The 27,874-nt window shown below is 44.2% G+C and overlaps 1 protein-coding gene across 4 annotated transcripts; it reads right to left on the bottom strand.

Moving 5' to 3' along the window:
• Window positions 1–130: 130 nt before the first annotated feature.
• LOC110523630 (cyclic nucleotide-gated channel beta-1) lies at window positions 131–26,413 on the bottom strand. Of its 4 annotated transcripts, XM_090232234.1 has the most exons (33): window positions 24,848–26,413; window positions 24,614–24,647; window positions 24,422–24,473; window positions 24,163–24,271; window positions 23,986–24,017; window positions 23,718–23,823; window positions 22,059–22,083; window positions 21,864–21,948; window positions 21,538–21,644; window positions 20,760–20,814; window positions 20,544–20,632; window positions 18,458–18,800; window positions 18,061–18,213; window positions 16,188–16,479; window positions 16,021–16,057; window positions 13,412–13,568; window positions 13,182–13,199; window positions 11,701–11,802; window positions 11,147–11,301; window positions 9,995–10,186; window positions 7,878–8,086; window positions 7,651–7,701; window positions 7,436–7,522; window positions 7,265–7,329; window positions 6,927–7,049; window positions 6,700–6,841; window positions 6,303–6,462; window positions 6,123–6,220; window positions 5,936–6,019; window positions 5,661–5,779; window positions 5,397–5,543; window positions 2,292–2,478; window positions 131–2,186 (listed from the first exon to the last, which is right to left on the bottom strand). In XM_090232234.1, the coding sequence occupies exons 1-33, from the start codon at window positions 24,938–24,940 to the stop codon at window positions 1,962–1,964; spliced, it is 3,933 nt and encodes a 1,310-aa protein (XP_090088360.1). In that variant the 5' UTR covers window positions 24,941–26,413; the 3' UTR covers window positions 131–1,961. The 4 variants fall into 4 exon arrangements, with proteins under 4 accessions (XP_090088360.1, XP_090088375.1, XP_021458176.2 ...); XM_090232249.1 differs by lacking the exons at window positions 18,061–18,213; window positions 18,458–18,800; window positions 20,544–20,632; ... (8 more) ...; window positions 24,614–24,647; window positions 24,848–26,413 and adding exons at window positions 14,079–14,805; window positions 17,772–17,831; XM_021602501.3 differs by lacking the exons at window positions 18,061–18,213; window positions 18,458–18,800; window positions 20,544–20,632; ... (8 more) ...; window positions 24,614–24,647; window positions 24,848–26,413 and adding exons at window positions 14,079–14,805; window positions 16,866–17,082.
• Window positions 26,414–27,874: the final 1,461 nt, after the last annotated feature.

A 27,874-nucleotide genomic window follows, 5' to 3' on the forward strand; every position in this document is an offset into this window, starting at 1 on the left:
AATTAAAACTGATTTGTTCGTGAGTTCTGTTACTGTGGCGTGTCCATTTTCCATTCTAAATCTATATCCATTTCTCAAGCTTCATATCCCCAGTAATATCACACAACCACACAAAGACGACAGGGATTCATTTTTAATCGCATAATGATTTATTTGGAAAGGAATCCACAAAAACATCAAACATTCATCATGGTGATATCAACGCATTCAGATTTGCTGCGTGGTGAGTCACAAATGCTATTTTTCTCAGCATGTGTTGCATGCTGCCAGCTTTTGTCACCTACACCAGTGGTTCCCAATGAGCAGTACTAAGACCTCTGGGGGTACTGGGCCTATCCACAGGGGGTACTTGAGAAGATTCAAGAGACCATTGGTCTACTGGTAAAAATGCACATGGGGCACTCCAGGCAGAGCAAAATTCAGTTGGTGGTACAATAACCAAAAGAGGTTGGGAACCACTGACCTACACCATACATACCATTTAAACACACACAAAGAACGTAGTCAACCAACACGATAACAATATTCACATTCAATCTACAGATTGTCTGGCAGTTTCGGTAGCTGGTTTTTAGACCCTATGTATTCCAAGTGGGAATATAGGATCTATATAATTATGTAAAACCTTGCATTGATTTCTGAAAAACTAACACGCAAGGGTCTAAGAATTTCCCTGTGAAAACTAATGGAATATACACACCCTTTAGTTTTCCATTTACAATGTATTTACAAGCCAATAACGTATGAAACAGCATTTGATTAACAGTATGAAACAATAATATCATAATATCAAACTTAAAAACATGTAATGTACATGTATAGATTGTGGACATGAGTCTTCTTCTGATCTGTCAAGTTAGTAAAAAAAATGATAAACAGTCATTTTAAACATACCCCTCATGTCAAAATCTGTTGTAACCGTTGTCATAATTTATTCAGCTAAATTCCAAATGTATTTGTTAGATGTAGCTGTTGGCTCTAAAGTAAATCTTTGATTGTCTGGCATGGTGAAATGACAGCATACCAGCCCTGATGAAATTATTAGCTACCCTGCTTAAAAGTAAATGTTTGATTGTCTGGCATGGTGAACTGACAGCATACCAGTCTTGATTAAATAATTAGCTGCACTGCTACCTGTGCACATACAAAACAATATTTAGATTTACATGCTGACATTTGTTTACATTTTTAAAATCTAGGCCTGTACACTTTTCATATTTGACAAATTCACCCCAGAAACACTAAACACTACCTCAAGGGCCATGAAAAATAAGGCAAAAATAACATATTCCATTGAACAAAACTCTATAAACAACTGGTCATCTTTACAAAACGTAAACATTTCTTATAAACATCAGCAAAATCTTTCCTCACATTCCAACATCTTTATAGTATTTCCCAATCACAAATCTCCCCTTGCTGAATAAATAGGAAATTAACAAAACTAGGGTTTAAGAGAAGGAATTTGTTTCCAAAAGCAGACATAACAGAAGACCTGGAGAGACACCTCCCCTCACCAACACACACACTCCCCACACACACACACATACATACAGCTCTACCCTGTGTGACCACTTTGTTATCTCCGTAACGAGATGATGTCTGTGTCAATTATTGCTGATTGGTACATTTACCCCTGGGATTGTAAACACAAACATATAGTGCAATGTCGAAGACATCAGTTTAGCACCCGTTTCGTCATCCCTGTGGAATTAGGTAGCCTAGGCCCTATACATAAGTGTCAAGGGGATAAGACAGTCAGTGAGGTAAAAACAACAACAACAAAAAAAGATTCTATATGTATAACGGAACAGGAACTGTGACTCTGTGACATAATTGGATGATCTTTAGGACCCATGGCTCTTCTCTCTGGTCTCCCTCTCTGCAACAGAGTACAGAGGGATAAACAACTGCATCCATTTCTCCACATGAAGACTGCTCTTAAAGCTTTTGGAGACAACTCATGGCTTTCTCTTTTCTTTCCTCTTCCCACTCTCTCCTGCCTCTTCTTCCGCCACGTTGTCCTGCTCCTTGGACAGCGTCTCCCCTCTGTGACAATGGGAGGCGGGGCGGAGCAACGTGGAGCTGTCTGAGGTTGGAGACATGATGCTAGACTTGCGCTCTGGGTCCAGACTGGAGACTGGAGAGACTGGGGACAGGGGGGTCAGGGAGGAGGACATTGAGGGCTGTGGGGAAATGGAGAGGTTAGCTCATTCAGTGTGTGTGCGTGTGTGTGTGTAGATTGTGTGTGTATAGACAATGTGTGTGTTTTTGTACAGTGAATACCATACCTGTAGCGAAATACTGGATATGTTGGTGTTCTCCTTAATCTTTGCAAGGGTCCTTTTGAGGCCTGTTTTCTGATGAGCCATCTCCAGAGCAGCTTTGAGTAGCTTGGGTGTCTCTGTCCGAGGAGGGATCACCTGGGCCGGCTTCTTCAGAGGCTCCTGAGGCTTCTTGTCTTTTGTCAGCATATTCCTGTAGCCAGAAACACCAAACAAATCAATCAAATCAAATCAAAATGCGCCGAATAAAACAAGTGTAGACCTTACAGTGAAATGGTTACCTACAAGCCCTTAACGAATAATGCAGTTTTAGGAAAATTTGTGTTAAGTAAAAAATAGTCTGAGTAGCCATTTGATTAGCTGTTCAGGAGTATTATGACTTGGGGGGAGAAGATGTTAAGAAGCCTTTTGGACCTAGACTTGGCGCTCAGGTACCACTTGCCGTGCGGTAGTAGAGAGAACAGTCTATGACTAGGGTGGCTGGAGTCTTTGACAATTTTTAGGGCCTTCCTCTGACACCGCCTGGTATAGAGGTCCTGGTGGCAGGAAGCTTGGCCCCAGTGATGTACTGTACTGTGGTCAGAGGTCGAGCAGTTGTCATACCAGGCAGTGATGCAACCAGTGCTCTCGATGGTGCAGCTGTAGAACGTTTTGAGAATCTGAGAGTACCCATACCAAATCTTTTCAGTCTCTTGAGGGGGAATAGGCTTTGTTGTGCCCTCTTCACGACTGTCTTGGTGTGCTTGGACCATGATAGATTGTTTGTGATGTGGATAACAAGGAACTTGAAGCTCTCAACCTGCTCCATTGCAGCCCCGTCGATGAGAATATGGGGGTGCTCGGTCCACCTTTTTCTGTAGTCCACAATCATCTCCTTTGTCTAATCACATTGAGGGAGAGGTTGTTATCCTGGCACCACACGGCCAGGTCTCTGACCTCCTCCCTATAGGCTGTCTCATTGTTGATGAGGCCTACCACTGTTGTGTCATCGGCAAACTTAATGATGGTGTTGGAGTCGTGCCTGGCCATGCAGTCATGAGTGAACAGGGAGTACAGGAGGGGACTGAGCACGCACCCCTGAGGGGCCCCCGTGTTGAGGATCGGTGTGTTGTTACCTACCCTTAGCACCTGGGGGCGGCCCGTCAGGAAGTCCAGGATCCAGTTGCAGAGGGAGGTGTTTAGTCCCAGGGTCCTTAGCTTAGTAATGAGCTTTGAGGACACTATGGTGTTGAACGCTGAGCTGTAGTCAATGAATAGCATTCTCACGTAGGTGTTCCTTTTGTCCAGGTGGGAAAGGGCAGTGTGGAGTGCAATAGAGATTGCATCATCTGTGAATTTGTTGGGGCGGTACGCAAATTGGAGTGGGTCTAGGGTTTCTGAGATAATGGTGTTGATGTGAGCCATGACCAGCCTTTCATAGCACCTCATGGTTACAGACGTGAGTGCTACGGGTCGGTAGTCATTTAGGCAGGTTACTTTAGTATTCTTGGGCACAGGGACTATGGTGTTCTGCTTGAAACATGTTGGTAATACAGACTCAGTCAGGGACAGGTTGAAAATGCCAGTGAAGACACTTGCCAGTTGGTCAGGGCATGATCAGAGTACACGTCCTGGTAATCCGTCTGGCCCTGCGGCCTTGTGAATGTTGGCTTGTTTAAAGGTCTTACTCACATCGGCTACGGAGAGCGTGATCACACAGTCGTCCGGAACAGCTGATGCTCTCATGCATGCTTCAGCGTTGCTTGCCTCGAAGCAAGCAGAGAAGTAATTTAGCTCGTCTGGTAGGCTCGTGTCACTGGGCAGCTCGCGGCACTGCTTCTCTTTGAAGTCTGCAATAGTTTGCAAGCCCTGCCACATCCGACGAGCGCCATAGCTGGTGTAGTACGATTTAATCTTCGTCCTGTATTGACACTTTGCCTGTCTGATGGTTCGTCGGAGGGCATAGCAGGATTTCTTGTAAGCTTCCGGGTTAGAGTGTACTCCGAGCATGCCCTGACCAACTGGCAAGTGTCTTCACTGGCATTTTCAACCTGTCCCTGACTGAGCCTGTATTACCAACATGTTTCAAGCAGACCACCATAGTCCCAGGAGGATATAATTATGATCAGATTTGCCAAATGTAGAGGGCGAGGGAGAGCATTGTGCGTGTCTTTGTGTGTGGAGTAAATGTGGTCTAGAGTTTTTTTCCCTCTGGTTGTACATTTTAAAATGCTGATAGAAATGAGGTCAAATGGATTTAAGTTTCCCTGTATTAAAGTCCCCGGCTACTAAGAGCGCTGCCTCAGGATGAGCATTTTCCTGTTTGCTTATGGTCTTATACAACTCATTGAGTGTGGGTTTTAGTGCCAGCATCAGTTTGTGGTGGTAAATAGACAGCTTTAAAAAATATGGATGAAAACTCTTGGTAAATAGTGTGGTCTACAGCTTTTCATGAGATACTCTACCTCAGGCGAGCAAACCTCAAGACTTCCTTAATATTAGATTTCGTGCACCAGCTGTTGTTTACAAATATACACAGACCGCCACCCCTTGTCTTACCGCAGGTGGCTGTTTTATCTGCCGATGCAGCGTAAACCCTGCCAGCTGTATGTTATTCATGTCGTCGTTCAGCCACGTCTCGGTGAATCATAAGTTATTACAGTTTGTAATGTCCTGTTGGGTAGGATATTCGTGATCGTAGCTCGTCTATTTTTGTTATCCAATGATTGTACGTTAGCTAATAGGACTGATGGTAGAGGCAGATTACCCACTCGCCGTCGCATCCTTACAAGGCACCCCGACCAACATCCCCAAGATCTCGGTCTCTTTCTCCTGCCAATGACAGGGATGAGGGCCTTGTCGGGTGTCTGGAGTAAATCCTTCGCGTCTGACTCGTTAAAGAAAAAATCTTCGACCAGTACGAGGTGAGTCATCGCTGTCTTGATATCCAGAAGCTCTTTTCGGTCATAAGAGACGGTGGAAGAAGCAAGTTACAAATAATGCAAAATAAATTGAATTCTTATAGTGTACTACATTACACTCTAAAAATGATGAACTTCGAGGCAGCCATAATATCAGTGGATTCACATAAATAAATAAAGTATGTTTTAGTCACTTTTTCCTCTCTCTCACCTGGCCTTCTTGCGGAGCAGCTTCTGAGACTCGGGGTAATGCACTAAAATCTCATTGAGGTCCTTCTTGTCCAGGATGAACAGGTTGGCGAAGCCATGAGCCACTACGTTGGCTGTTCTCCTGTTTCCTCCACCCACTGCAAGCAAGCTTTCAACCCAAAGAGAAAACATTTAAGGAGGGAAAAGTACTTTTTCCTGGATAAATGTGTGCGCTTGCTTCAGCGAAATAAAGAGCACACGTCAGACTTGACATTAGGATGCTCACCTGATTTCCCCAAACACTGACCCGGACTTCAGTGTGACAAACACGGTCTTTCCGTCTGGCCCGCCCACCACCTGCACCTCCCCGGCCTTGATGATGTACATCTCCCGTCCAACCTCGCCCTGAAACACAGAGGGGCAGTCAGACAACTGGACAGATCTCCTGTTCTTTACAGTTTGCCTTACACAAAGAACAAGGAGCAGAGTGCATACAGACTGCACAGTAAACACATTGAAAAAGAGACTCGCTAGAGAGGTGGATCTAGCTTTAGCCTTTACCTTTTTGCAGACATAGTCCCCCGGGAGGTAAACGACAGACCTCAGACTCTTTAACATGTCAAAGATCATCTGTCTGTCGCAACCCTGAAAGGGAGAGGAAAGCGTTGATCGAGAAATATAGAGAGATAGAGATCTTTAAATCTTCTGTGGTCTGAGACAGCCTGAAGAGGCCCTAAGACTTACGCACCTGGAAGAGAGAGACTTTACTGACAATGTCATAGTTGACATCCACAGCGATGTCCAGCCTCATCTTGTCTGGGAGCTGGACCAGAAGCTCCTGTTCATCTGCATAGAGACACTAACAGAGTCAACACAACACAAGACAAAGCAATGCAACACAACCCAATGAAAAGTAACATGTCCCTACCCAGCATGCCCTGGGACTGCCAGGTGTAGTTGTACCAGGTTTTGACCCGGTTTTGCACGTCTTTGGGGATACGGTAGGAGGCCATGTATTTGACAGTGTTGTCCATGCATGCTCTGTAGTACGTCTGTCCGGAAGTGGCTGCACCAACCACATCTCTCATCTGCAAGAGACGGTCATTGTCCAATCAGGAGTCGACACCAATCACAACAGCCATTGACAACAGTTTAATCAGCTTATAATAGCACAAATGGTCAAATAAGGATTCAGAGCTAGATAACAAATAGTAGTCTTATTAAACAGCAAATATCATAACATCTAGATATTTCATCCATAAACACTCTATCATATTTTACATAATGCACTCTCAAACACCTGTATTGATAATGTGATAACCAACCTGTCCTATCATGATGGAAAAGGCAAACACTCCTACAAAGTAGTTGATGAGCTGAAAGATGATTTCAAAGAGCGTTGTGGGCTCCGGCAGTCCACCAATGGTGATCAGAGTCTTCACAGCAAAGTAGTAGCAGCGGATGTAACTGAGAAAGAAAAAAAAAGGATTATAGTGACAATTAAACGATGATAGTGTAAAGATATGAGGTTAACGAAGGGGATTCCACACACCTGTTGCCCTTTCCATCATAGACCCACTTTGTGGAGCCCAGACCTTCATACGCAGAGATCCAGTAGAACAGACAGGCGTTACAGTGGAGGCAGTACAGCAGGTAGCTGGTGGTCCGGATCACTCTAATCAAACAAGACAGAAGGAAAGAGACTGGGTTATACATACTGAGCTGCCCCTCACTTCTCTCAGAAAGACCAGGGCCTGCATTCTAAAAGTATTTCACACTAATAGGAGTGCTTATCTAGTATCAGGTCCCCCCCCCCCTGTCCATATAATCCTATTCATTGTGATCTGAGCATGGCAATACAGATCAAAACCTCATGTTGACTGTGCTCACCTGTAAACGTAGGCTTTGGTCAGGATGGCCTCAAGACGGTCGTTGAACTCGAAGAAAGACATTACCTGGAGAATTCAGAAAGATTACGTATTTTCATCGCAGTGTGAATAACACGATTGTATGCGACACGGTCTACCCAGGTGGACCACACAGGTGGCAGGTGAGCCTTGCCTTTAGTAGCCGTGGGAAGCGGAGGAGTGGGTTGATCCCAGTTTTAAAATAGAACAATTCCAGTGGCACAAGACTGATCACATCCATCTGGAACCCAAGGAAACGCAGTCAACACAGATACGCTCAGAAAATAAACGGACACCTCATTACATCGCTTGAAAAAATTCAAAGCTGTTCAGTAGTGAATTCTGTAACATTTTCAGCTGAAGATCTACCTTGAACCGGAAAGTTTTCATGTAATTCTTTCGCATGTCCTTTTTGTCAAACTGCAAAGTAAACAAAGAAAAACACATGCATCAATGCTTTTGATTTCTGTGTGTTGTGTCTGGAAAATCTATTTGAGACATAAACTCTCGTCTGGCAACATGGTCTCCATGGAAACTGTCAACATGGTGCCATTTAACAACTGCAGTTATATGTGGCCTTAAGCTGGCTGAATCACCACTATGTCGCCACTGCGGACAAACTGCAGGCGGGGCTGGAAGACCATGATATCCAGGATGTAGATGAGGTCACACAGGTAGTCGGCTAGCAGCCACAGGTAGATGTTACTAGGGGTCTGGTAGGGGAAGGCCCAGCGCATCGGGATCAGCCACACGTTCCAGTTCCACGCCAAGGTGACGAAAAATAGCCACAGCACATAGACCAGATCTAGAGAGAGAGAAGCAGTGTCAACCCCCCAGCAATGGCTGAAGTCCCCTAAGCACCATCCCCACACTTCAAAAGAAAGAGCAGGTACAGTACCAGTCGAATGTTTGGACACCTACTCATTGAAGGGTTTTTCTTTATTTTTACAATTTTATACATTGTAGAATAATAGTGAAGACATCAAAACTATGAAATATTACATATGGAATCATGTAGTAACCTAAAAAATGTTAAACAAATCAAAATGTATTTTCTATGAGATTATTCAAAGTAGCCATTCTTTGCCTAGATGACAGCTTTGCACACACTTGGCATTCTCTCAACCAGCTTCATGAGGTAGTCACCTGGAATGTATTTCAATTAACAGGTGTGCCTTGTTCAAAGATAATTTGTGGAATTTCTTTCCTTCTTAATACATTTGAGCCAATCAGCTGTGTTGTGACAAGGTAGGGGTGGTATACAGAAGATAGCCTTATTTGGTAAAAGACCAAGTCCATATTATGGCAAGAACAGCTCAAATAAGCAAAGAGAAATGACAATCCATCATTACTTTAAGACATGAAGGCCAGTCAATCCAGAACATTTCTAGAACTTTTAAAATTTCTTCAAGTGCAGTTGCAAAAAACACCAATTTAAATGATGAAACTGACTCTCATGAGGACCGCCACAGGAAAGGAAGACCCAGAGTTACGTCTGCTGCAGAAGATAAGTTCATTAGAGTTATCAGCTTCAGAAATTGCAGCCCAAATAAATGCTTCACAGAGTTCAAGTAACAGACACATCTCAACATCAACTGTTCAGAGGAGACTGCATGAATCAGGCCTCCATGGTCGAATTTCTTCAAAGAAACCACTACTAAAGGACACCAATAAGAAGAAGAGACTTGCTTGGGCCAAGAAACACAGCAATGGACATTAGACCAGTGAAAATCTGTCCTTTGTTCTGAGGAGTCCATATTTGAGATTTTTGGTTCCAACCGCCATGTCATTGTGAGATGCAGAGTAGGTGAACAGATGATCTCTGCATGTGTGGTTCCCACCTTGAATCATGGAGGAGGTGTGATGGTGTGGGGGTGCTTTGCTGGTGACACTGTTGGTGATTTATTTAGAATTCAAGGCACACTTAACCAGCATGGCTACCACAGCATTCTGCAGCGATATGCCATCCCATCTGGTTTGCGCTTAGTGGGAATATAATTTGTTTTTCAACAGGACAATGACCCAAAACACACCTCCAGGCTGTGTAAGGGCTATTTGACCAAGAAGGATAGTGATGGAGTGCTGCATCAGATAACCTGGCCTCCACAATCACCCGAACTCAAACCAACTGGGATGGTTTGGGATGAGTTGGACCGCAGAATGAAGAAAAGGCAACCAACAAGTGCTCAGCATATGCGGGAACTCCTTCAAGACTGTTGGAAAAGCAACTGGTTGAGAGAATGCCAATAGTGTGCAAAGCTGTCATCAAGGCAAAGGGTGGCTACTTGGAGAATCTCAAATATAAAATATATTTTGATTTGTTTAACACTTTTTGGGTTGCTACATGATTCCATATGTGTTATTTCCTAGTTTTGATGTCTTCACTATTATTCTACAATGTAGAAAATAGAAAGAAAAAAAAAAACCTTGAATGAGTAGGAGTTCTAAAACTTTTGACTGGTACTGAATGACAGGATCAACAATTTAGGTCACTGAAAGATCAACCCATTAACCACTTGGTGGAGCCAAACTAACATTCTGATAAAAGGAAGTCTACACAGGAAATGGCAATAGAGTTGGAGTCGAAAAGGGAGGAGATGAAGAGGGTTGACTACAAGATTAGGAGCAGGGAGGAGGAAAGCAGGAGGATGAGAGAGGAGGGTTAAAGCAGTAGAAGAGGAGGTAGTGTATGCTCGGCGGAGGGGGAGCTCACTGGTGAAGGGGTCGATGCTAGAGGGGAAGCGGTACTGAAGCAGGGCTCTGATCCAGCGAGGAGGCGTCACCTTGCAACACAGTCTAGACTGGGGTTGCTGCTCCTCCATCTCCCTCTCAGGGGAGGCTGGTTGTGCTTCCTCCTCCGGCTCCTCTGGAGGCGCAGGAGGAGGTGTTGGAGCTCTCGCAGGGGCTGCAGGTGAGACAGAGAAGAGACTCACAGGTCAGAGGTGAAAGGTCAGGTTAAAGGGATACTTGAAGTTAAAAGTAGCTTATCGTTAGCTTAGTGTAATTGCTGGAACTCTCCAGGAACAACTAACCAGCTCCTCACAAAAGCAGGGAAATATACCATCTAACTACACCAAAGCTGGGTGGTTGGTCATTTATAGTCTTACAAAGCTATACATGGTAATCTATATTTTATCCCCTTCCTCACTCTGTTCAGTTGACACAGAGATGTATAGAGATCGCAACGTTGTATCTGTCTCATTATGGCGTCCGTGAGAGCACGGCCATTGAGATAGACAAAACGTTACGATCTCTATACATCTCTATGCGACAACGGGACAGAATGAGGAAGTGGAGAATCTCGTTTCTTAGGATTATCAGTAAAATTAAATGACCAACCACCCAGCTTTGGTGTAGTTAGAAGGTATATTTCCCTGCTTTTGAGAGGAGCTGGTTGGTAGTTCCTGGAGACTTCCAGCAATTACACTAAGCTAACGATATGCTACCTTCAACTTCCTTCAAACTGCACTCGGATACATAAAAATGGTATCCATGAGTTCGTCTGACTCTGGGGAAGTGGAAAAAAAGGAAGTATTTGCGGAAGTATTTCCTGATGCGGCTCACCTGTGTGTGACCGGAGGGCCCGAGCTGTGCTGTGTGTGGCTGTGTGTTAACACTTGGAAATAAAAGCTATTGTAACCCTTCACAACAACTGTCTTTTATTAGCCATGGAGTGAATTACTTTTCGAAATGCCCATTTGCTTTGGGAGTATTACGTTCTCTTTTGACATTAGCGCCCCTATTGGTAATATTGTTAAACAGGCTCATTGTTCGTAACCCATGTGTGTTTGTAACTGTATCTGTCTATGTGTTGCGAGTGTTGTGTATATTGAGCACATGACCAGAGTGTAAACGTGTTACACACAGGCAGTGGGACTGTCATCATCAGAGTCATCTGGGTCTATGAGTTTCTCTTTGGCCCTCTCTGTCCTCTCCTTAAACATCTTGACCAGCTCCTGTAGGCGCTCGTTCACCACGTAGCTGGCCTGGCTAGCGGACGACGCTGGCCGCTCCTTTAGCCTTCAAACACAAAACATCCATGGGTTAATTAACACGCACGCACACACACACGCACACACACACACACACACACACACACACACACACACACACCTGTCCCAAACACTTTGCCTGACATCACACATCACTGTCCTTCTGAAGTAAATATGAACAACCCACAGTCCCACACGGACTCTTCTTATGTTGGTGTGAATAAAAGCACCGATAAACTGGAAAAATGTCAGAAGTGTCAAAAAAAAGTGTCAGAATTTCAATCAATACGACCTCTCTAAAAACATTCACTGATGCTATGAGAAAGGTCATTCTGACCACATTGTCGACGCCCACTGGCCAACACATTTTGTGCAGGACACACATATAGCTAGCTAACAGTGGAAATGTGGAGGTATCACTATTCACCCATCGTCTCCACTGAGGATGCTGGACTGGCTAGGCCACGCCCTCACTGCGGTCTCAGTCTCCTCTTCATCATCATCCTCACTCTGAGAGTGCAGGTTCTTTCTGTGGAGGGGAGGCAGGGAACAACACTGAGGCACCGTAGGAAACTACGCACAGAACTGATCCAGAGACAGATGGAGAGGAAAGACCAAGGCTGCTCTCATTTGGACCCTGCCCTGTTATCAGTGTTCCCTGCAGTCTTGGCCTTGCCATGGGCATTACAGTCTACACAGGAAGGGAAATACAGTATGTGGAACATGGTCGAACATGATAACATTATCTTGGTTTAACATGCATGTACCCTGAATGAGGCCCTGAACTATCTCGAGCATCAGCTCTTTTAAGTATACTGTAAACAATTATTAAAACTATACAGAGAGGCACACAGGTTAGGATGAGGTGAAGGAGTGGCGCGATGCAGTCTGGGGGAATTGTTGATGATTGGACAAACGGTGACTTGTGGATTGATGGATGGATGGATCCTTGACGTGACAATGACTGCATATCTTACATCTTCCTGGGATTCTTCTCACTAGGTCAGCCCATGGTTCCATCAACAGGGAGAGAGGAGTGTGTGAGAGTGAGAGAGTGCGTGAGTGTGTGTGCGTTTGCTTGTGGAATAACTCCAATGGTTGGGGAAGAGAGGAGGATGAAGCAAATCCGAGAAACAGAATGAGGTAGAAGAGGGAGAGAATCCTAATCACAAACAATCACCAAAAGCATTTGTTTAATGAGTCACAGGACAGACGACCAGATGCCGCACTGAAGATGCAGTGCAAGATACTCCTCATCTGTTGATTGACTATTAGGACTGACATGACTGACAGCCATAGCAGACAACAGAAACACGGAAGAGAACAAACACATCCCAACATGAGACAGAACAGAACAGCGCAACGCAATACAAAGCAGAGCAGACGAACGAAGAACTGCAAACACAGGTGAACATGCTATTGAGAGACACAGCCAGTAGAAGGAGAGGTAAAGAGACACTACACACAATGTGGATGGGGCTATCCACAAACAAAACAGAGAACACTGCACTTTTGAAATACAGTCTAAGACAGGGAGCATCAACTGGATTCAGCCGCGGGCCGTTTTTTCCTTGAGCGGATGGTCGGGGGGACGGAACGTAGACTACAAGTTGGACACAAGAGGTCCGAACAGACATAATATTTGACTAAAACATAATCATTTCAAACTTTCCTTACATTTGTATATGATCACGTGTCTCTCTATTATGCGTGGGAATACTTGGGAACAGATTTCTTTCATTTCATTTTTACAGTCTATTATGTCACCCCCCCCCCCAGAAAACACATTATTTTTATTTTAAAAATTTGCTCAGAAAACTTGGAGGGCCAAATAAAACCACCCGCAGGCCGCCAGTTGGGGAACCCTGGTCTAAGATCTACTATAGTGTATTCATGCTCCGTTCTTACTCTTTATCGGCAACTTTGCTGTTTTGGAGAGAAATAGGATATAGGAGAGAAAAAGAAAACATACATTTAGAAGATACAATTATAGATTGGGAAATAAATCAATTCAATGGTAGTAGAACTAGTATAGTATTATACATTACTTAGACTGCGGTTATGTGTTTAGCTACTTTACATTTATAAAATACCCTTATTCCAAGTGGAAGCAATTTAATTTGGGAGTGTGGGCTCACCTCTGGCGGCTGGCTTTGGACACTCTGGGTACGGTCAGGGTCTTGAGGTTGGGGTCCTGGGGGGTGAGGATTTGGCGAATGTGTCGACGGTGCCCCCCTCCGCCTGAATCCACGTCCTCCACGTTGACAGCAGGGTGCACACTGAGCCTGGAGCTCGCTGGGGAAGAAACAGGAACACACTAATTTGACTCAACTATTCTCCAGGGATGTTATGGGGAAGTGGAACACAGCTAATAATGAGGCTTTTGTACTGTGGTAAACACATGCTAGACACTAAACAGGACACTACAAGAGGCCTATACTCTGACTCTTCCTCTGTTGTTCAAGTGCCACTTGAAGGCTTACCTATCACAAAACAGACATTACCTATCACAAAACAGAACAGACATTACCTATCGCAAAACAGACATTACCTATCACAAAACAGACAGCTGAAACTAATCTATAAGAACAAAAACAAAACAAAACACACAAAGAACAAACAGAGTAGACCATTTAAAGCAAGAGCTTCCTGGAACCACAGGATCCAAACAACAACAACAACGAACGCAGTGCTAGTGTCAACAACGGACGACAACACAACATAGCCCAGCAGATCTAAGCACGGCACAGCACTGAACGTGGCAGCATGCCAGAGCGGGACGTCTGTGGGCTGCCGCTGAATCACCTGAGGACCGAGCGGATGTGGGGTCGTCCTCGATGTGGAAGGCGGGGTTGGAAAGCCCTGACAGCTGCCTGGACAGGCTGATGGGGGGCAGTTGGGGGTAGGAGGGCACGTTGGGCATCTCCAGGGTACTATTGGGGGAGGACGGGGAGGGGGTGCGGTGGTGGAGGGGGACCTGGCGGATCAGGTGGTCCATCTCCAGGTCAAGATTCTGCTGCTGCTGCTTAGGCATCCTGAGGCATAAGGCTGTTCAGGCGGTTCTGCACGTTGGCGTAGGATTGTCCTGCTCGCTGAGGTATGTTGTATATCTGGCTGGGGATATTGGCCAGGGTTTGGGGTAAGTTCGATAACTGCTGGGTTAGGTTGGTGGGTAGACCGGGTAACTCCTGAGTTATTTGAACTTGGAGCTGCTGGGGCAGTTGGGACATCATTTGGGGCAGTTGAGAGATCTGTTGTGGCAGTTGGGAAACACGCTGGGACATTTGGGTGAATGGCCGAGTGTACTGGGAGAGCTCTTGGGCGAGTTCTGGTGGGAGAGAGGGCACTAGCTGGGTGACATGGGAGGTGAACTGGGAGAGATGGGAGAGATTGGTGGGGAGCTGGGGCATGGGGGGAAGTTTAGGAGGGGTGATGTTGTGCTCTTTCAGCAGGTTGTTGAAGCTGTCGAGGCACGCAGGCGCGTGGGGAACACGCATGAGACAGCTCTTTACTGCATCACAGCTGGCAGGGACTGGGAGGAGAGCACAATACCGTCAGTCAGGCAGCACTAGACAACACTCATCCTAAGCTGGCCGGCCCTGGGAAAAATCCATATAAGCGGTCACTTAGGGCCCGGCCGCTAGGGGGCCCCCGACCCCCTCCTCAAAAAATATATATAAACAGTCAGGCCCATAATTATTGTCACCCTTATTTATATTTACAAAATAAATAATACAACAACTGGCAACCAGATGTTTGTCTAAAATGTCCTGTTACTGGGTGAACTTGACCTTAACAAGGGCGCCAGGACCAGTGGAAGCGAAATAGCTCCATAACATCAAAAATCCACCACCATATTTTACAGTACGTATGGGGTTATTTTCTGCATATGCATCTTTCTTTCGACGCAAAACCCACCACTGGTGGGCGTGGACAAAGAGCCCTCTCTGACATGAATGTCAGCTGACCATGGTCAGATGGTTATGAAAATAGAGGTCTTTGACACACACACCAATGGTGGGTTTTGCATCGAAAGAAATGTACATATCAGTACCTACACACAATATCTAGGTCTAATACATAGTACAGTGCACATTTCAATTCAATATATATAAAATGGCTGTGTCTCTTCACAGTCCCACCTGTTGTATAATGATATTTAAACAGTTTCCACTCTTCATCTCCTCGTTATCCATAAGCTGATCTGCTATCCTGTATAAATCAACTCGATTTTGCCAAATATAGGAGATATCTCATTCGTTGAAGGAGGTTATCTAGCAATTTTGGTCAAAGATAGTTACTCTATCATTACTAAATATCAGTTTAATTTACTCTGAAATCTTTAAATAGTGGCGCAGCCAAGCCAACAAAGTGGCACTGCGCCACTCTTATTTCGGGAGAACCCTGGCATAGTGACCATATCTTGGTTTTAAACACTTTAAATAGGCACTTTGCTGTAATTCCCGGGACACTCTGGATAAATATGAATTATTCCCGGTATTGAAGCTTGGTAGAGTTTCGGGAAAATATGAATCCCTACACTGTGAGAGATAATGAATGCCGGCATGCACGCAGCACGCACGCACACATACGCACACACACATGTGGTGGTCAATGCATTCTCCACAGATAATGGATTGGTCAGGTCCATCATGGGACTAGCGACTTTCAAACCAAGAAACACAATAAATTACAATATTCCCTTACAAACATAAACACAACCGTATTATAATGAACAAATACTTACCACCACAGCCACCCTCCTCTGCAGTCTCCCCCTCCTCCTGCAGAAACAGTAAGCAGAAAAGAGGAACAGGAACAGCCATGAGTGACTGAACAACAGCAGGGAATAGCATTTACTGACAGGTACCACAGCTGCACAGGCCCCAGGAGAAACCATTGCTGTGACTTTACTTTGGTAGCGGTGTCAGGTGCGGTTCTGTCCTCTGCCCCCTCTGCTTTCTGTGGTTGTTGGGTCACCGGTTCAGGTGCTACTTTGGCATCCTGGGCCTTTGGTTTAGGTTCAGGCTCTGCTCTCTTGACTGGATCTGGTTCTGGGCTGGGAGGAGGGGATGGAGAGGCCCTCTGGGACTCTAGCTCTTCCTGGGGCTCTGGTTCAATGTCGGGTGATGCAAAGTCGCACTCTGACTGAGCGGCACTCTTTGCTGCATCCACTGGTTGCTCCTTAGCAGGACACACCTGACACCTACAGTACATGGGCAGTTAGGGCTACATTAGAGAAATATGCACACAGTGATATGAACACAACAGAATGTTTCTCCCTGATGATCATAATGCCTCCCACCTATAACCACCTGACACCATATCGCATAGGTAGAGCAACAACAAAACAGCCTACTAATACCCTGCATTATGTAATCAACCTAGCAACCAGTTCAGTAGCCAATCAAGATAATTCCCTAGAAGAAATAAATGTACAGTTTGGAATAAACAAAACATATTTTCAGACATTTAGTTTGTTGCCAGTAAACGGTTAGCAACAGGTACATAAACATAAGTGTTACATCTGGGTCAAAAACATTTCGCATAATATGGACAAGGCATCATTGACAGGCTAATTACAGTACTCACTTGGACACTCAAGATATTTCGAAGTGCATTATGTAATAGTATCCCTCCTAAGACGCATCTTTGCGACATGAACGAATACGTTGTCAAGTCTGCAAATGTTCTGCTGGCTTTAAAAATGTTGAAATAGAGAGAGAATCGTCTCCCTCAATGGATTCAACTCGAGACAAAACCTGCGCCATCCTTCACCCGCGTCGAAGCGGAAAAATAGGAAGTGCGCTCTGTTACTAAGGCAACCGTCGAGAGGGGACCATTTTGCCAAGGGAAGCGATGTGGTTTCTATGAGGAGGAGGATACAAATGACGCTAAGCGGGCATCCACGAGAGATTTGGAACGAGCCTGGACAAGAAATGCTCGATGTGAACGTGATTACACAAATTGTTGTTGATAAGCTAGTTTGTAGTGAATTATGGCAGGGTTTCCCTAACTGGGTCATGAGCCCCCTGTGCACGTTTTGGTTTCTGCCCTAGCAAATACCTAAATCATATGTCACAAAGCACTTTCTCAGGTCCTGCAGAGGAAAATGCTTTACATTGGTGTAATAAGTTACCAATTTACAGTCCAAACACATAGCCTACTGTTGTTGTTTTTCACGCTGAGAAGCATTGAGGCGGCTAGTGAATTTCACAAAGGGAATGTAGAACCTTTACGGGCATATTCCGCTCTCTTTGTTCCGGTTATTCGTAAACCATCTTATTCTACACGCTTAGAAAAAAAGGTTCCAAAAGGATTCTTCGGCTGTCCCCATATGAGAACCCTTTTTGGTACCAGGTAGAACCTTTTTGGGTCCCATGTAGAACCCTCAAAAGGCTTCTTCAAAGGGTTCTCCTATGAGGACAGCTAAAGAACCCTTTTAGGTTCTAGATAGCACCTTTTTTTTCTAGGAGTGTATGAGTAGGTATATCTTACTCTGTCATCTTATTCTTAGTGTGCTCCACCTCACTCTCCTCCTCCCGTAGCATGTGTAACCTGTTCAGGGCATGACATGGACACAGATAAGACAAACACAGCCCTTCCTCCCCTCACATACGTGTACAGGCATATAGGGACTTCACACGTTTATGGCCAGTTGTCTCAAACCAGGACCTCAAAAAATGTTACATTTACTTCGATATAAGTCTAGGGGTGCAGGTGGTTGGATCTAGCCTATACATTCTCTCTGGAGTAAGCAGTGGACCCTGAGGAGGTGACAACTTACTCTGGGTCCTCGTCTTCTTCCAGAATGGCTTCCTGGCTGTGAATGGAAAGCTTGATTGATTGTGCCTCTTGCATCTGCCTGATGGCCGTCTCAGCTGTGTGTCTGGCCACTTCCTCCGCCATTCGCACCAAATCCACACGCTCCTGGGTCATCCTGCAGAGATGTGCACGTTCTGGGATATCACTAGTATGTCATGTGTAGCACCCAAGTTAACTTTATTGAGCTAATTGTATTACTCCATCAGACTGGGGGAAAAAACAATCTGGTTAACTCTATGAGAAGATATGCAACTTTGGTTGGATCACCATAACCCGACTGAATGTGTGAATTAGTGACTGTGTGTAAGCTTCTGTGATATTCTACATAAATATTTGATCTTGTCTGACTCCTTCCTTACCGTTCCTCCATGGTAGCCATAGCTACGCCCTCAGCCTCTCTCTTGATGCTCTCTATGAAGGGAGTCCACCTGCCCGTCTGAGTCTCAGCATCCTCCAGCGATGGTGTTGTAGACTCTGGCACATTTGGAAGAGTCTGTTCAGGCTCTTCTGGTTTCACTGGTTGTTTTGGCTGTGCCGGCTGTGACTGAGTCGTCTGTGATGGCTGTGTCGTCTGTGCGGGCTTAAAAGGCTGTGGTGGTTCTGGCTGCATAGCCTTGGATGGCACTTCCTGATTCAGATCCTTCAAGTCTGCTTCTACTACTTCCTCCAGAACCAGATCCACTGCTTTGGGTTGTTTAGAGACTGTGGGACAAGCAGCCACACAGTAGGTCACTGTCTTTGTCTGGACATGACATGGCACCCAGAGTCAACATGTTAATGTGAAGAATCAATTGGGTTGGAGGTGTAGCATTTGAATTGAGGGAAATATTTGAATCCCACAATTAAAATATGACATGCTCTTATTTTATATTCCATTTAAACGCAATACGCCCAAAGGAATACTGTGCAAAATGTTTTGTTGAATTTCATATCATCAATCTCTTAACATGACACATAATATTTCATATGACATCTTTATTCTTTAAAAAAATAATATTTCACATGTTTTTATACTGTCAGCCATACTGTTATGTCATCATTTATAATCTATTTTATAATAGCTTGATTGCCTTGACAGTGTTTGTCAAATCGTCTCTGGTGGATTTCACTAAAAGTAAATTCAATCAAATCAAAATAAATAACATTACAACTTTAGGCCACATAGTTCAAGGCGATGAGAATAGGTCACAAGGGCAAAACATGTCGTGTTTTTTGTGTGTGTGCGCTTTTTTTAGTGTCATAAAATAATCTCTCGTGGCTTTTTGATGTGAAATTATGCCACAAGCATACCATACAAGATGGCAGTTTAAAATTGTATCTTTCATGTACAAAAACTATGAGTATCAATGTTGTCTGATAGCTCTATGTGCCTGTGCGCATTTTCTAATATAATCCCTTAATGTATCCGAATTATTGCAAAGATTACTTCAATGAAGACAAGACACCATTTCTTGCTACATATCGACAAGTGTTGAATAACTGACATCAACAGACAAAACAGTTCATTTTAATAAACTGACATACACTGACTAAATACATTTCAAATCAAACAAAAATATCTGAAATCCATAAAGAAAGGGGAGTTCAATTTCTTTTCAAGTAATGTCTCACAGCTACCGGGTTGATCAGTTGAGCTGTATAAATGTCCACAATCATCTATGTCAGTAGGAGAAGATGGACTGAGTTAGGCTCTGTCTGAAACAGACCAACAGAAGATGGACTGAGTTGAGGTCTGTCTGAAACAGACCAACAGAAAATGGACTGAGTTAGGCTCTGTCTGAAACAGACCAACAGAAGATGGACTGAGTTAAGGTCTGTCTGAAACAGACCAACAGAAGATGGACTGAGTTAGGGTCTGTCTGAAACAGACCAAGAGAAGATGGACTGAGTTAGGGTCTGTCTAAAACGGACGAACAGAAGATGGACTAAGTTACGGTCTGTCTAAAATGGACCAACAGAAGATGGACTGAGTTAGGGTCTGTCTGAAACAGACCAACAGAAGATGGACTGAGTTAGGATCTGTCTGAAACAGACCAACAGAAGATGGACTGAGTTAGGGTATGTCTGAAACAGACCAACAGAAGATGGACTGAGTTAGGGTCTGTCTGAAACAGACCAACAGAAGATGGACTGAGTTAGGGTCTGTCTGAAACAGACCAACAGAAGATGGACTGAGTTAGGTAGGGTCTGTCTGAAACAGACCAACAGAAGATGGACTGAGTTAGGGTCTGTCTGAAACGGACCAACAGAAGGAGAGGGTTACGGTCTCTCCGGTTCTTTAACACTTTATGGAATATAGAAGAAATAATAAAAAATACAATTAAATAAATGAAATAGAATGTGAGTCTATTATGTGATTTAAGATCTGATTTTATTTTGAACTGGGACATCAGTTTGAAGGGAAGAGAAATGTAAAAAATAAATAAATAAATAATAAACACTTACTATTCTGCACAACTTCAACGTCATCTCTTGATCTCGCGACAGGCTGTGGCATCTTGAGGCCGAGGCCCGTCACAAACCAGCCCACGACACTGTGGTACACACAGAGAAACACCTTACTAACGGGCCAAAAGGAACACAGAAACTTACAAACAGACACATAGACAGCTGAGCCTACATTGTGACAGGAGTCGCATAGTGCTCTCGGGTTAAACTTACTTGGAGTTTTGTGAGTCCTCGTCACCTTTGAGAGACTCAGGAGGTGGCGACAAAACTGAGAGGAAAGGAGAAGACAGGTGTACAACAGTAGCGTAGATGTACAGCTAGTAGATTTAGACTATAAGGACCAGTTTCTTGGACACAGATAAAGCCTAGTCCGGGACTAGAAAGTTATTTCAATTGATATCCTCCACTGGGTATGCTTCTTAGTCCAGGACTAGGCTTAATCTACACTGAGTGGACAAAACATTAGGAACACCTGCTCGTTCCATGACATAGACTGTAAGCTATGATCCCTTATTGATGTCACTTGTTAAATCCACTTCAATCCGTGTAGATGAAGGGGAGGAGACAGGTTTAAGAAGGATTTTTAAGCCTTGAGACATGGATTGTGTACATGTGCCATTCAGAGGGTGATTGGGCCAGACAAAAGAATGAAGTGCCTTTGAGCAAATGGGGTATGGTCGTAGGTGCCAGGCGCACCGGTTTGAGTGTGTCATAAACTGCAACACTGCGTTTCCTGTGTTTATCAAGAATGATCCACCACCCAAAGGACATCCAGCCAACTTGACCCAACTGAGGGAAACATTGGAGTCAACATTGGCCAGGATCCCCTGTGGGACGCTTTCGACACCTTGTAGAGTCCATGCTCCAATGAATCGCGGCTGTTCCGAGTGCAAAAGGGGGTGCAACTCAATATTAGGAAGGTGTTCCTACTGTTTGTACAATCAGCATATGTCCAGGTAACCGGCCTCAAACATTTAAACTCTGACTGTACCTTTGTCAAGAGATGACCTCTTGCTCTGAGCCTTACTCTGGGCCTCTACGTAACCTGCAGGGAGCATCACAGGCTGAGGAATAACATTCTTAATCCAGTTAACCACTCTGCAACGCAAGACAGACAGGGAGGAAGAGGAAGAAAGAGAGGGGGTAGAGAGAGAGAGAGAGAGAGAGAGAGAGAGAGAGGGGGGTGGGAGAGGATTAGGATTAAGACAAGCTTTGTCAGCAAGTAAAGGTGGATTTGGCTGTGGAGATGTGACTGTTCAGTGAGGTAAGGATGGAAGGCAAGGTGTGTGGGGGGGGGGGGGTCTCTGTGTGACTCACTTGAGGGGGAACTGTGGTACCCGATCCTCTTCCTCATCGTCTGAAAATATCTCCACCACAGGTATGTGTGGGAGGGGCTCTGCGTCTAGACAGAAAATAGACAGCATCAATAGCTAGTTATAAGTCATCCATAATAAGTCAAAGAAGTTACAACACAAAAAATGGGATTGCTGTGTGACAAATGTAAACATATACCTGGCACATCTTTCATGTTATAAACCTGAAAAAAAGAAGCCAGAGTCACAAACGTTCATTTTTACAATGAAGGTTATATGGAATATTTACCACATTACTGTTTTGATCATGTTATGGTGTGTTATTACATGATACTAGTTTAAAATGCTCCTCTGATGTCCAGTTATGTATGACAGGGTGATGTTTTAAAGGAATTAGGAATCTACCGATATGATTGTCCCCATATCTATACCTATGAATTTGAAACTTTCTTTCACCACAGGATCTGGAATATGTGAATTGTGTGCAAAATAATGCTGTTCAAATGTTCAGAACAATGTTTTCGTGTCATAATGATTATTATTATAATGTATCCTATTGCACATGTCTGTAAGATAAGGAGTAGATTTCATCAATCATTGATATCATTTGTCCAGAACTTCACCATTTTTTTATTCTATCCTTGAATCCTTCAAGTGAATGTCTGAACGCATGTGAAGCTTTTTGAGCAAATGCTATGGTGGATTGATTGCCGACTACTGATTGTAAGACTACTCAGACTACTCAGGGGGTAGATGGGTGTCCTGCCCAGCAACAGCCTGTTATTTAGCTGTACTTACACATGGCTCTGCGATATACTCTTCGTGCGTCTTAAGTACATAAAGGAACATAAAGTAAAAAAAAACTCGTTACGGGGATTAGAAAAAGAAACTCCAGCAAAATGGCATTTTTGTTATGTCATTATGAGTAATCAGCACCCCCCCCCCCCCCCCCAAAAAAAGCTGAACAAGAATACAATTGAAACTACAGCAGGCGGACCTCGGCAGAGCCTGGGAAGCCATGACCACTCCGTTTTAAGAGGGCTCGATGCTTTTAAAACGAACAGTAGGCCTACTGTAAAAGGAACAGTTAAATGGAGTAGCTACTTATGAGATAATGGCGAGAGGAAGTCGGCAACGTCTTAACACCATGGATATCGTAACAGATTATTACATTTCTAAACCTCTCTCGTGGTATTACGTTGCTATCACGTCTCACCCACAGCTCTCTGAAAGCCCCGTGACACCATTGGCTTTGATTAAGCGAGTTATTCAAAAGCCTGTTACACCATTATAGACCATCGCCGGATATTCATCAAGCCGGGGGAGCAGAATTGTTTTACAAAAGTGATTTTAAGTGAGAATATTGCGCTATCGTGGGGAGCTAAGATTTTAATGTAGCATCATTACTAGGCATGTAGTAATTATTAAAGTTATTATATTGTTTAAACGCTATTATGAGGGCAACCTGACAAAAATGATGTTTTAAATTGTACAGGTACAGTGATCGGTAAGCTGCTCTGACAGCTGATGCTTAAAGTTAGGGAGATATAAGTATCCAGCTTCAGTGATTTTTGCAACTCATTCCAGTCATTGTCAGCCGAGAACTGGAAGGAAAGGCGGCCAAAGTAAGTGTTGGCTTTGGGGATGACCAGTGAAATATACCTGATGGAGCGTGTGCTACGGGTGAGTGTTGCTAAGGTGACCATTGAGCTGAGATAAGGCGGGGCTTTACCTCGCAAAGACTTATAGATGACCTGGAGCCAGTGGACCTGGAGCACCACGTGCTCTCCTGAAAAAATGCATCTACAATCTACTTCCACAGAAACCGTGACATAGTGACATGATAGTGTCAACTCACCTCTGTCTCTTCCTCCTCCTCCTCTCGAATATCCTCTCTGTACTTGTCATCCGGCTGAGGCACCACCTTGCTCAGTCCCTCTGCAATCCACTTAATCACCCCATTCCTGTTGGAAGTAGGAATCGTCAGTCAATTAATAGAGCTATCAAACTTTTTTGAAAAAGATGATATATTTCCACATTTCAACATACTTTGAAGTAATATACAACAACAAAATTGTCAACGGAATTCACAAAACCAACACTTAAAAAAAGTCCTCTCTTTGTACCTTTCATCCTCTCTTTGTACCTCCTGCAGTGACTGATGGATGGAAGCAGAAAGTGGAGGGATTAGAGAAACATAGAATCACATATTAACCCTTTATACAGCTTAAAAAGACCCACACTGATTCAATTAGAGACTGGTTGATTGATACAGGTAGTGTTTGGTACAGTCTAACATTCACCCTGGATACAGAGTTGGATCTGCTGAGGTTAGGGCTGCCTGTTGGTTGAGGCAGAGCACTGGTGAAGCCATTGGAGAGCCAGGTCATCACTCCACTCTGACTCTGAATACTGAGAGAGAGAGAGAGAGAGAGAGAGAGAGAGAGAGAGAGAGAGAGAGAGATAGATCACCATCACCACCGCCACCTTCATCACCATCCTGGCAAAAAGTCTGTATGCAAGCAGACCAGACTGCTCACAGGTCAAATTTTACACACATACCCATTGTCCTCTGAAATATCCTCTTCCTTCTGTTTGGCTGGTTTTGCATTGACTGTTGAGATTCACGTACATAAAACAGAAGTGAAGAAGAGGGTTAACAAATTGAATAGGCATTTATAAAACACACGTATTCATGGTTGTTTCATTGTTTTACAAAGCTATGATAAACTGTTTGAAGAACAGAAGCATCACCTTCTTTTTTGACTTCATCTTTAGACACTTTTTGCTTTTGGAGAGAAAGATGGAGAGAGACAGTCAGGTAATGTGAAGAGGACAAGTCATAAATAATATACATTTTCTTGTGATTTTTAAAATATTTTTGGTATTATCATGTGAGGGGATCAGATATACAGGTGAGTTGATTTGTGAGCAGGTGTGATTAGTGTGTTCTTACTGGTGATGCAGGTGTGATTAGTGTGTTCTTACTGGTGATGCAAGTGTGGGATTGACTGTCTCCTGTCCCAGAGAGCCAGGGGCGTCAGGGGGCTGAGGAACCACTTTCACCACCCAGTTAAACATCCTGTGACAAAGGCAAATACCAGGACAACAGCTCAGTAACTAGGGCAACATCTGCTGAAGTGAGCATCCCATAATATGAATAAACCAGGTTTGTTTCTATGTCGTCCGGTACCTCAGAGACAGTCAGAATGTCGTATATGCTGCAATGGAGCATGAAACTCCTGAAGGTTCATCTAGCCACTTCAGAGACCATGCTGATTATAACAGTCATTGGTGAACTATTTTTCATGCACGTGAAATCGTTTTTGCAATGCCATGTCATGTGGGATCTTGTGGGGAGCTTTGACTTTGGCTTTTTCTGGCAGCTGTTGCGTTGTTGTGTATTGGCATTGCCAATAATCGCTCTCCACATCCTGCTTGAAGATAATAATTGCCAGCACTTGAGCCTGTGATTAAAGAAGCTCTGCTGTTTTGGTCTTATGAAGCTCCAACCACATTGTTTGGCAAAGCCTGACGTTTAAAGAGGAAACAGAATAGCACGTTTCAAGGCATAACCTTCATCACACACTACTGACAAGCTGCTTTCGAGGACAAGTGAGTTACCGCAGAATTGTAGACAGGAACAACAGTCAGGAAAAGGATTTCATCCAACTGTTAGAGAACACGCTGAAAACCAACATGTGTGGCTGTTCTGCCTTTTTGTGGGTTTCGAAAACAACAATGTCATTATTTTATCTTGAATATAATCAAATTCAAATCAAATAAAATGTATTCTCCAACTGTACATGTCATCCCATGTACAGGCCAAGTGAGATCAGGTTGCACCCACTCTGTCGCACCAACAAAACATGGCCTCTGCCACACTAGTATACCTGTAGAGAACCTGTGCATGCTGGCCATTTAATCCCAGACGGACTTTCTCTGATAGATTATCCCCTTGCCACTTGATATTTGGCCTAATCTGAGGATCATAGCTCAAACTGTGCACCTTTGATTTCTTTGCATCAAAGCAGGCGCCGGCAAATGACTACATTATAAAGTCACAGAACACACTGCAGCAGTGCAGCCTAAAGTGCTCTGCAAAAGTAGAGGATTCGCCCCTGCAGACCGTAGCACTAGGAGTGGTCTGTACCACCTTCGTCCCTGCAGACCATAGCACTAGGAGTGGTCTGTGCCACCAGCTCTGTAACAAACAACCGCGCGCACATCATCAAAATGAACTATATTCAAGTGAACTATTGCAAGGCAATGAACTGTCGCAAGGATTGTCAATTTGCGCAACACCACCCCCGACTAGTTTTAAATGTTCACCTATACCTGTAAATGTCTACACACAAGCCTCACAATCTGTTTTACAATAGAAGCACACCACAACGCTGACGTCTCACCAACACATTTGACAAGAAACCCCGTAGTAAATCCAGTCAAGTTACTCAACGTGCAGAGGTTAGGTGAAAAGGTAGTAGCAACATATCATACCTGTATGTTCAGTGGTGCAGCAGCATACCTGACAGGGACACAAGAGCCCAGGACGGACAGCGATGTTCTGGCTGGATTAGGATGAGACTCGCCTAACGGGATTATGGACCTGAAGGACAGCACTATCCTGCTGAGATTAGCAATGAGAATAATGAAAACCTCAGGCCATATATGTAACCCAAAGCCCCAGGTCCCAATTTACAAGGTTCTATGCTGTAGACGTTTGAATAAAAGTAGCTGTTTGAGTTAATGAAAACAGTTTGAACCTTTAACATGAATATGGGGGTCACTGTCAGCGTAGTGCCATTTGGAGTGGTACTCAGTGGTTAACACTGTAGCTACTGTGTACCGAACGTGTCTATCTCTCGCCTTATAACTGTCTGTCTGCTCGCTGCTAGTATAACTGTTTCTCACGATTGTGAAATGTACATAGCACAGACGTCACTCTTGTTGTGGTGTGTGGTTACAGTTTGGGCTATAAAAAGGTGTCCTTGTAGTAGCCAGTGTAAACCCTGTTGCACACGCCAGGGGATCATTACCTGTGATCCATGTCTGTCAGGTACAATCAGGGACTGAATTACTTCTAGGAAATAGGACATGCACTCATCACGTGGCATTACAGTAGGATTGGCTTGGGCAAATGAACGGCCATTGGTTTCCTGATATCTGAATAGTGTGTCCAGGAAGATTACCGTGTGATAAGCCACAGGTGTAGCGCGAAAGAACCGTCAGCCTCAGCAGAACAGGGGATTGAGCATCCAGGTTAAACCCATAGCAATTTAGAACATCTATGACGTGGGGGTGGGGGGGGCATCGGTCCCTTACAGCAATCTCCAAAGGCTGCATCTTGTTCAGGCATCCGCAGATGTTTTGTATCATCGGCAGACATCAGTGAAGAAGCCCCGTCCGCAGGGTTCTTTTGTAGGGTCTGTCAGATCCACTAGAACCCCTGTCATCGAGTACCCCCAAGTTTGTTCTTAAAAAAAATTAATCCCCACACAGGCTAACCTGGTTCAACTACTCAACTAATCATCAAGCCCTTGGTTAGTGGAATCAGGTGTGCATGTGTGGCGTTAGATTACAAATGTGGAGAAGGAGAAGTTGGAGAAGATGAGAAACACTGCTCTATGGCTCGGTCTCTAGTGGAGTTCTATAGGGCTGAGTAGCCAAAAGGCAGGCGATCCCATAAAGAGATAAGGAGGGATAAGCCAGGAGGAAGAATGAACGTGGTGGTGCCATACCGTCCTCGATTCTGATTGGACAACACGCAGTGGCGACAGGTAAGCGTTAGCCAGTCCCATTAGAGGAAATAAGCACGCCAGAAAGGGACTGCTTAGAGACAGGGTAGGAGGACAGCATGGAGAAAACGATAGAGAGAAAGTAAGAAAGATGGGTAGTCTGTAGAATCCAGAAAGAGAAAGGTGGCGGCAATAGTTGGTTGATTGAAGCTAATCCTGATTCACCGTGGCGCAAGTCGTCATTGAGGTGCTCTGATACGCACACTTTAAACCATTT

This window comes from Oncorhynchus mykiss, chromosome 1, assembly GCF_057628025.1.
Source record: "Oncorhynchus mykiss isolate SJ-2025 chromosome 1, ASM5762802v1, whole genome shotgun sequence".
Lineage (NCBI taxonomy): Eukaryota > Metazoa > Chordata > Actinopteri > Salmoniformes > Salmonidae > Oncorhynchus > Oncorhynchus mykiss.

Bases quoted from the DNA above. Each gene is read 5' to 3' on its own strand.
- LOC110523630 (XM_090232234.1), bottom strand. From the start codon at position 24,940: ATGTTTAACTGGGTGGTGAAAGTGGTTCCTCAGCCCCCTGACGCCCCT. The intron at 7,523-7,650 runs GTAGATCTTCAG...CTTGGGTTCCAG, and splicing joins TGAAAACTTTCCGGTTCAAG to ATGGATGTGATCAGTCTTGT. The intron at 6,463-6,699 runs GTTGGTTATCAC...CGTCTCTTGCAG, and splicing joins TTTCCATCATGATAGGACAG to ATGAGAGATGTGGTTGGTGC.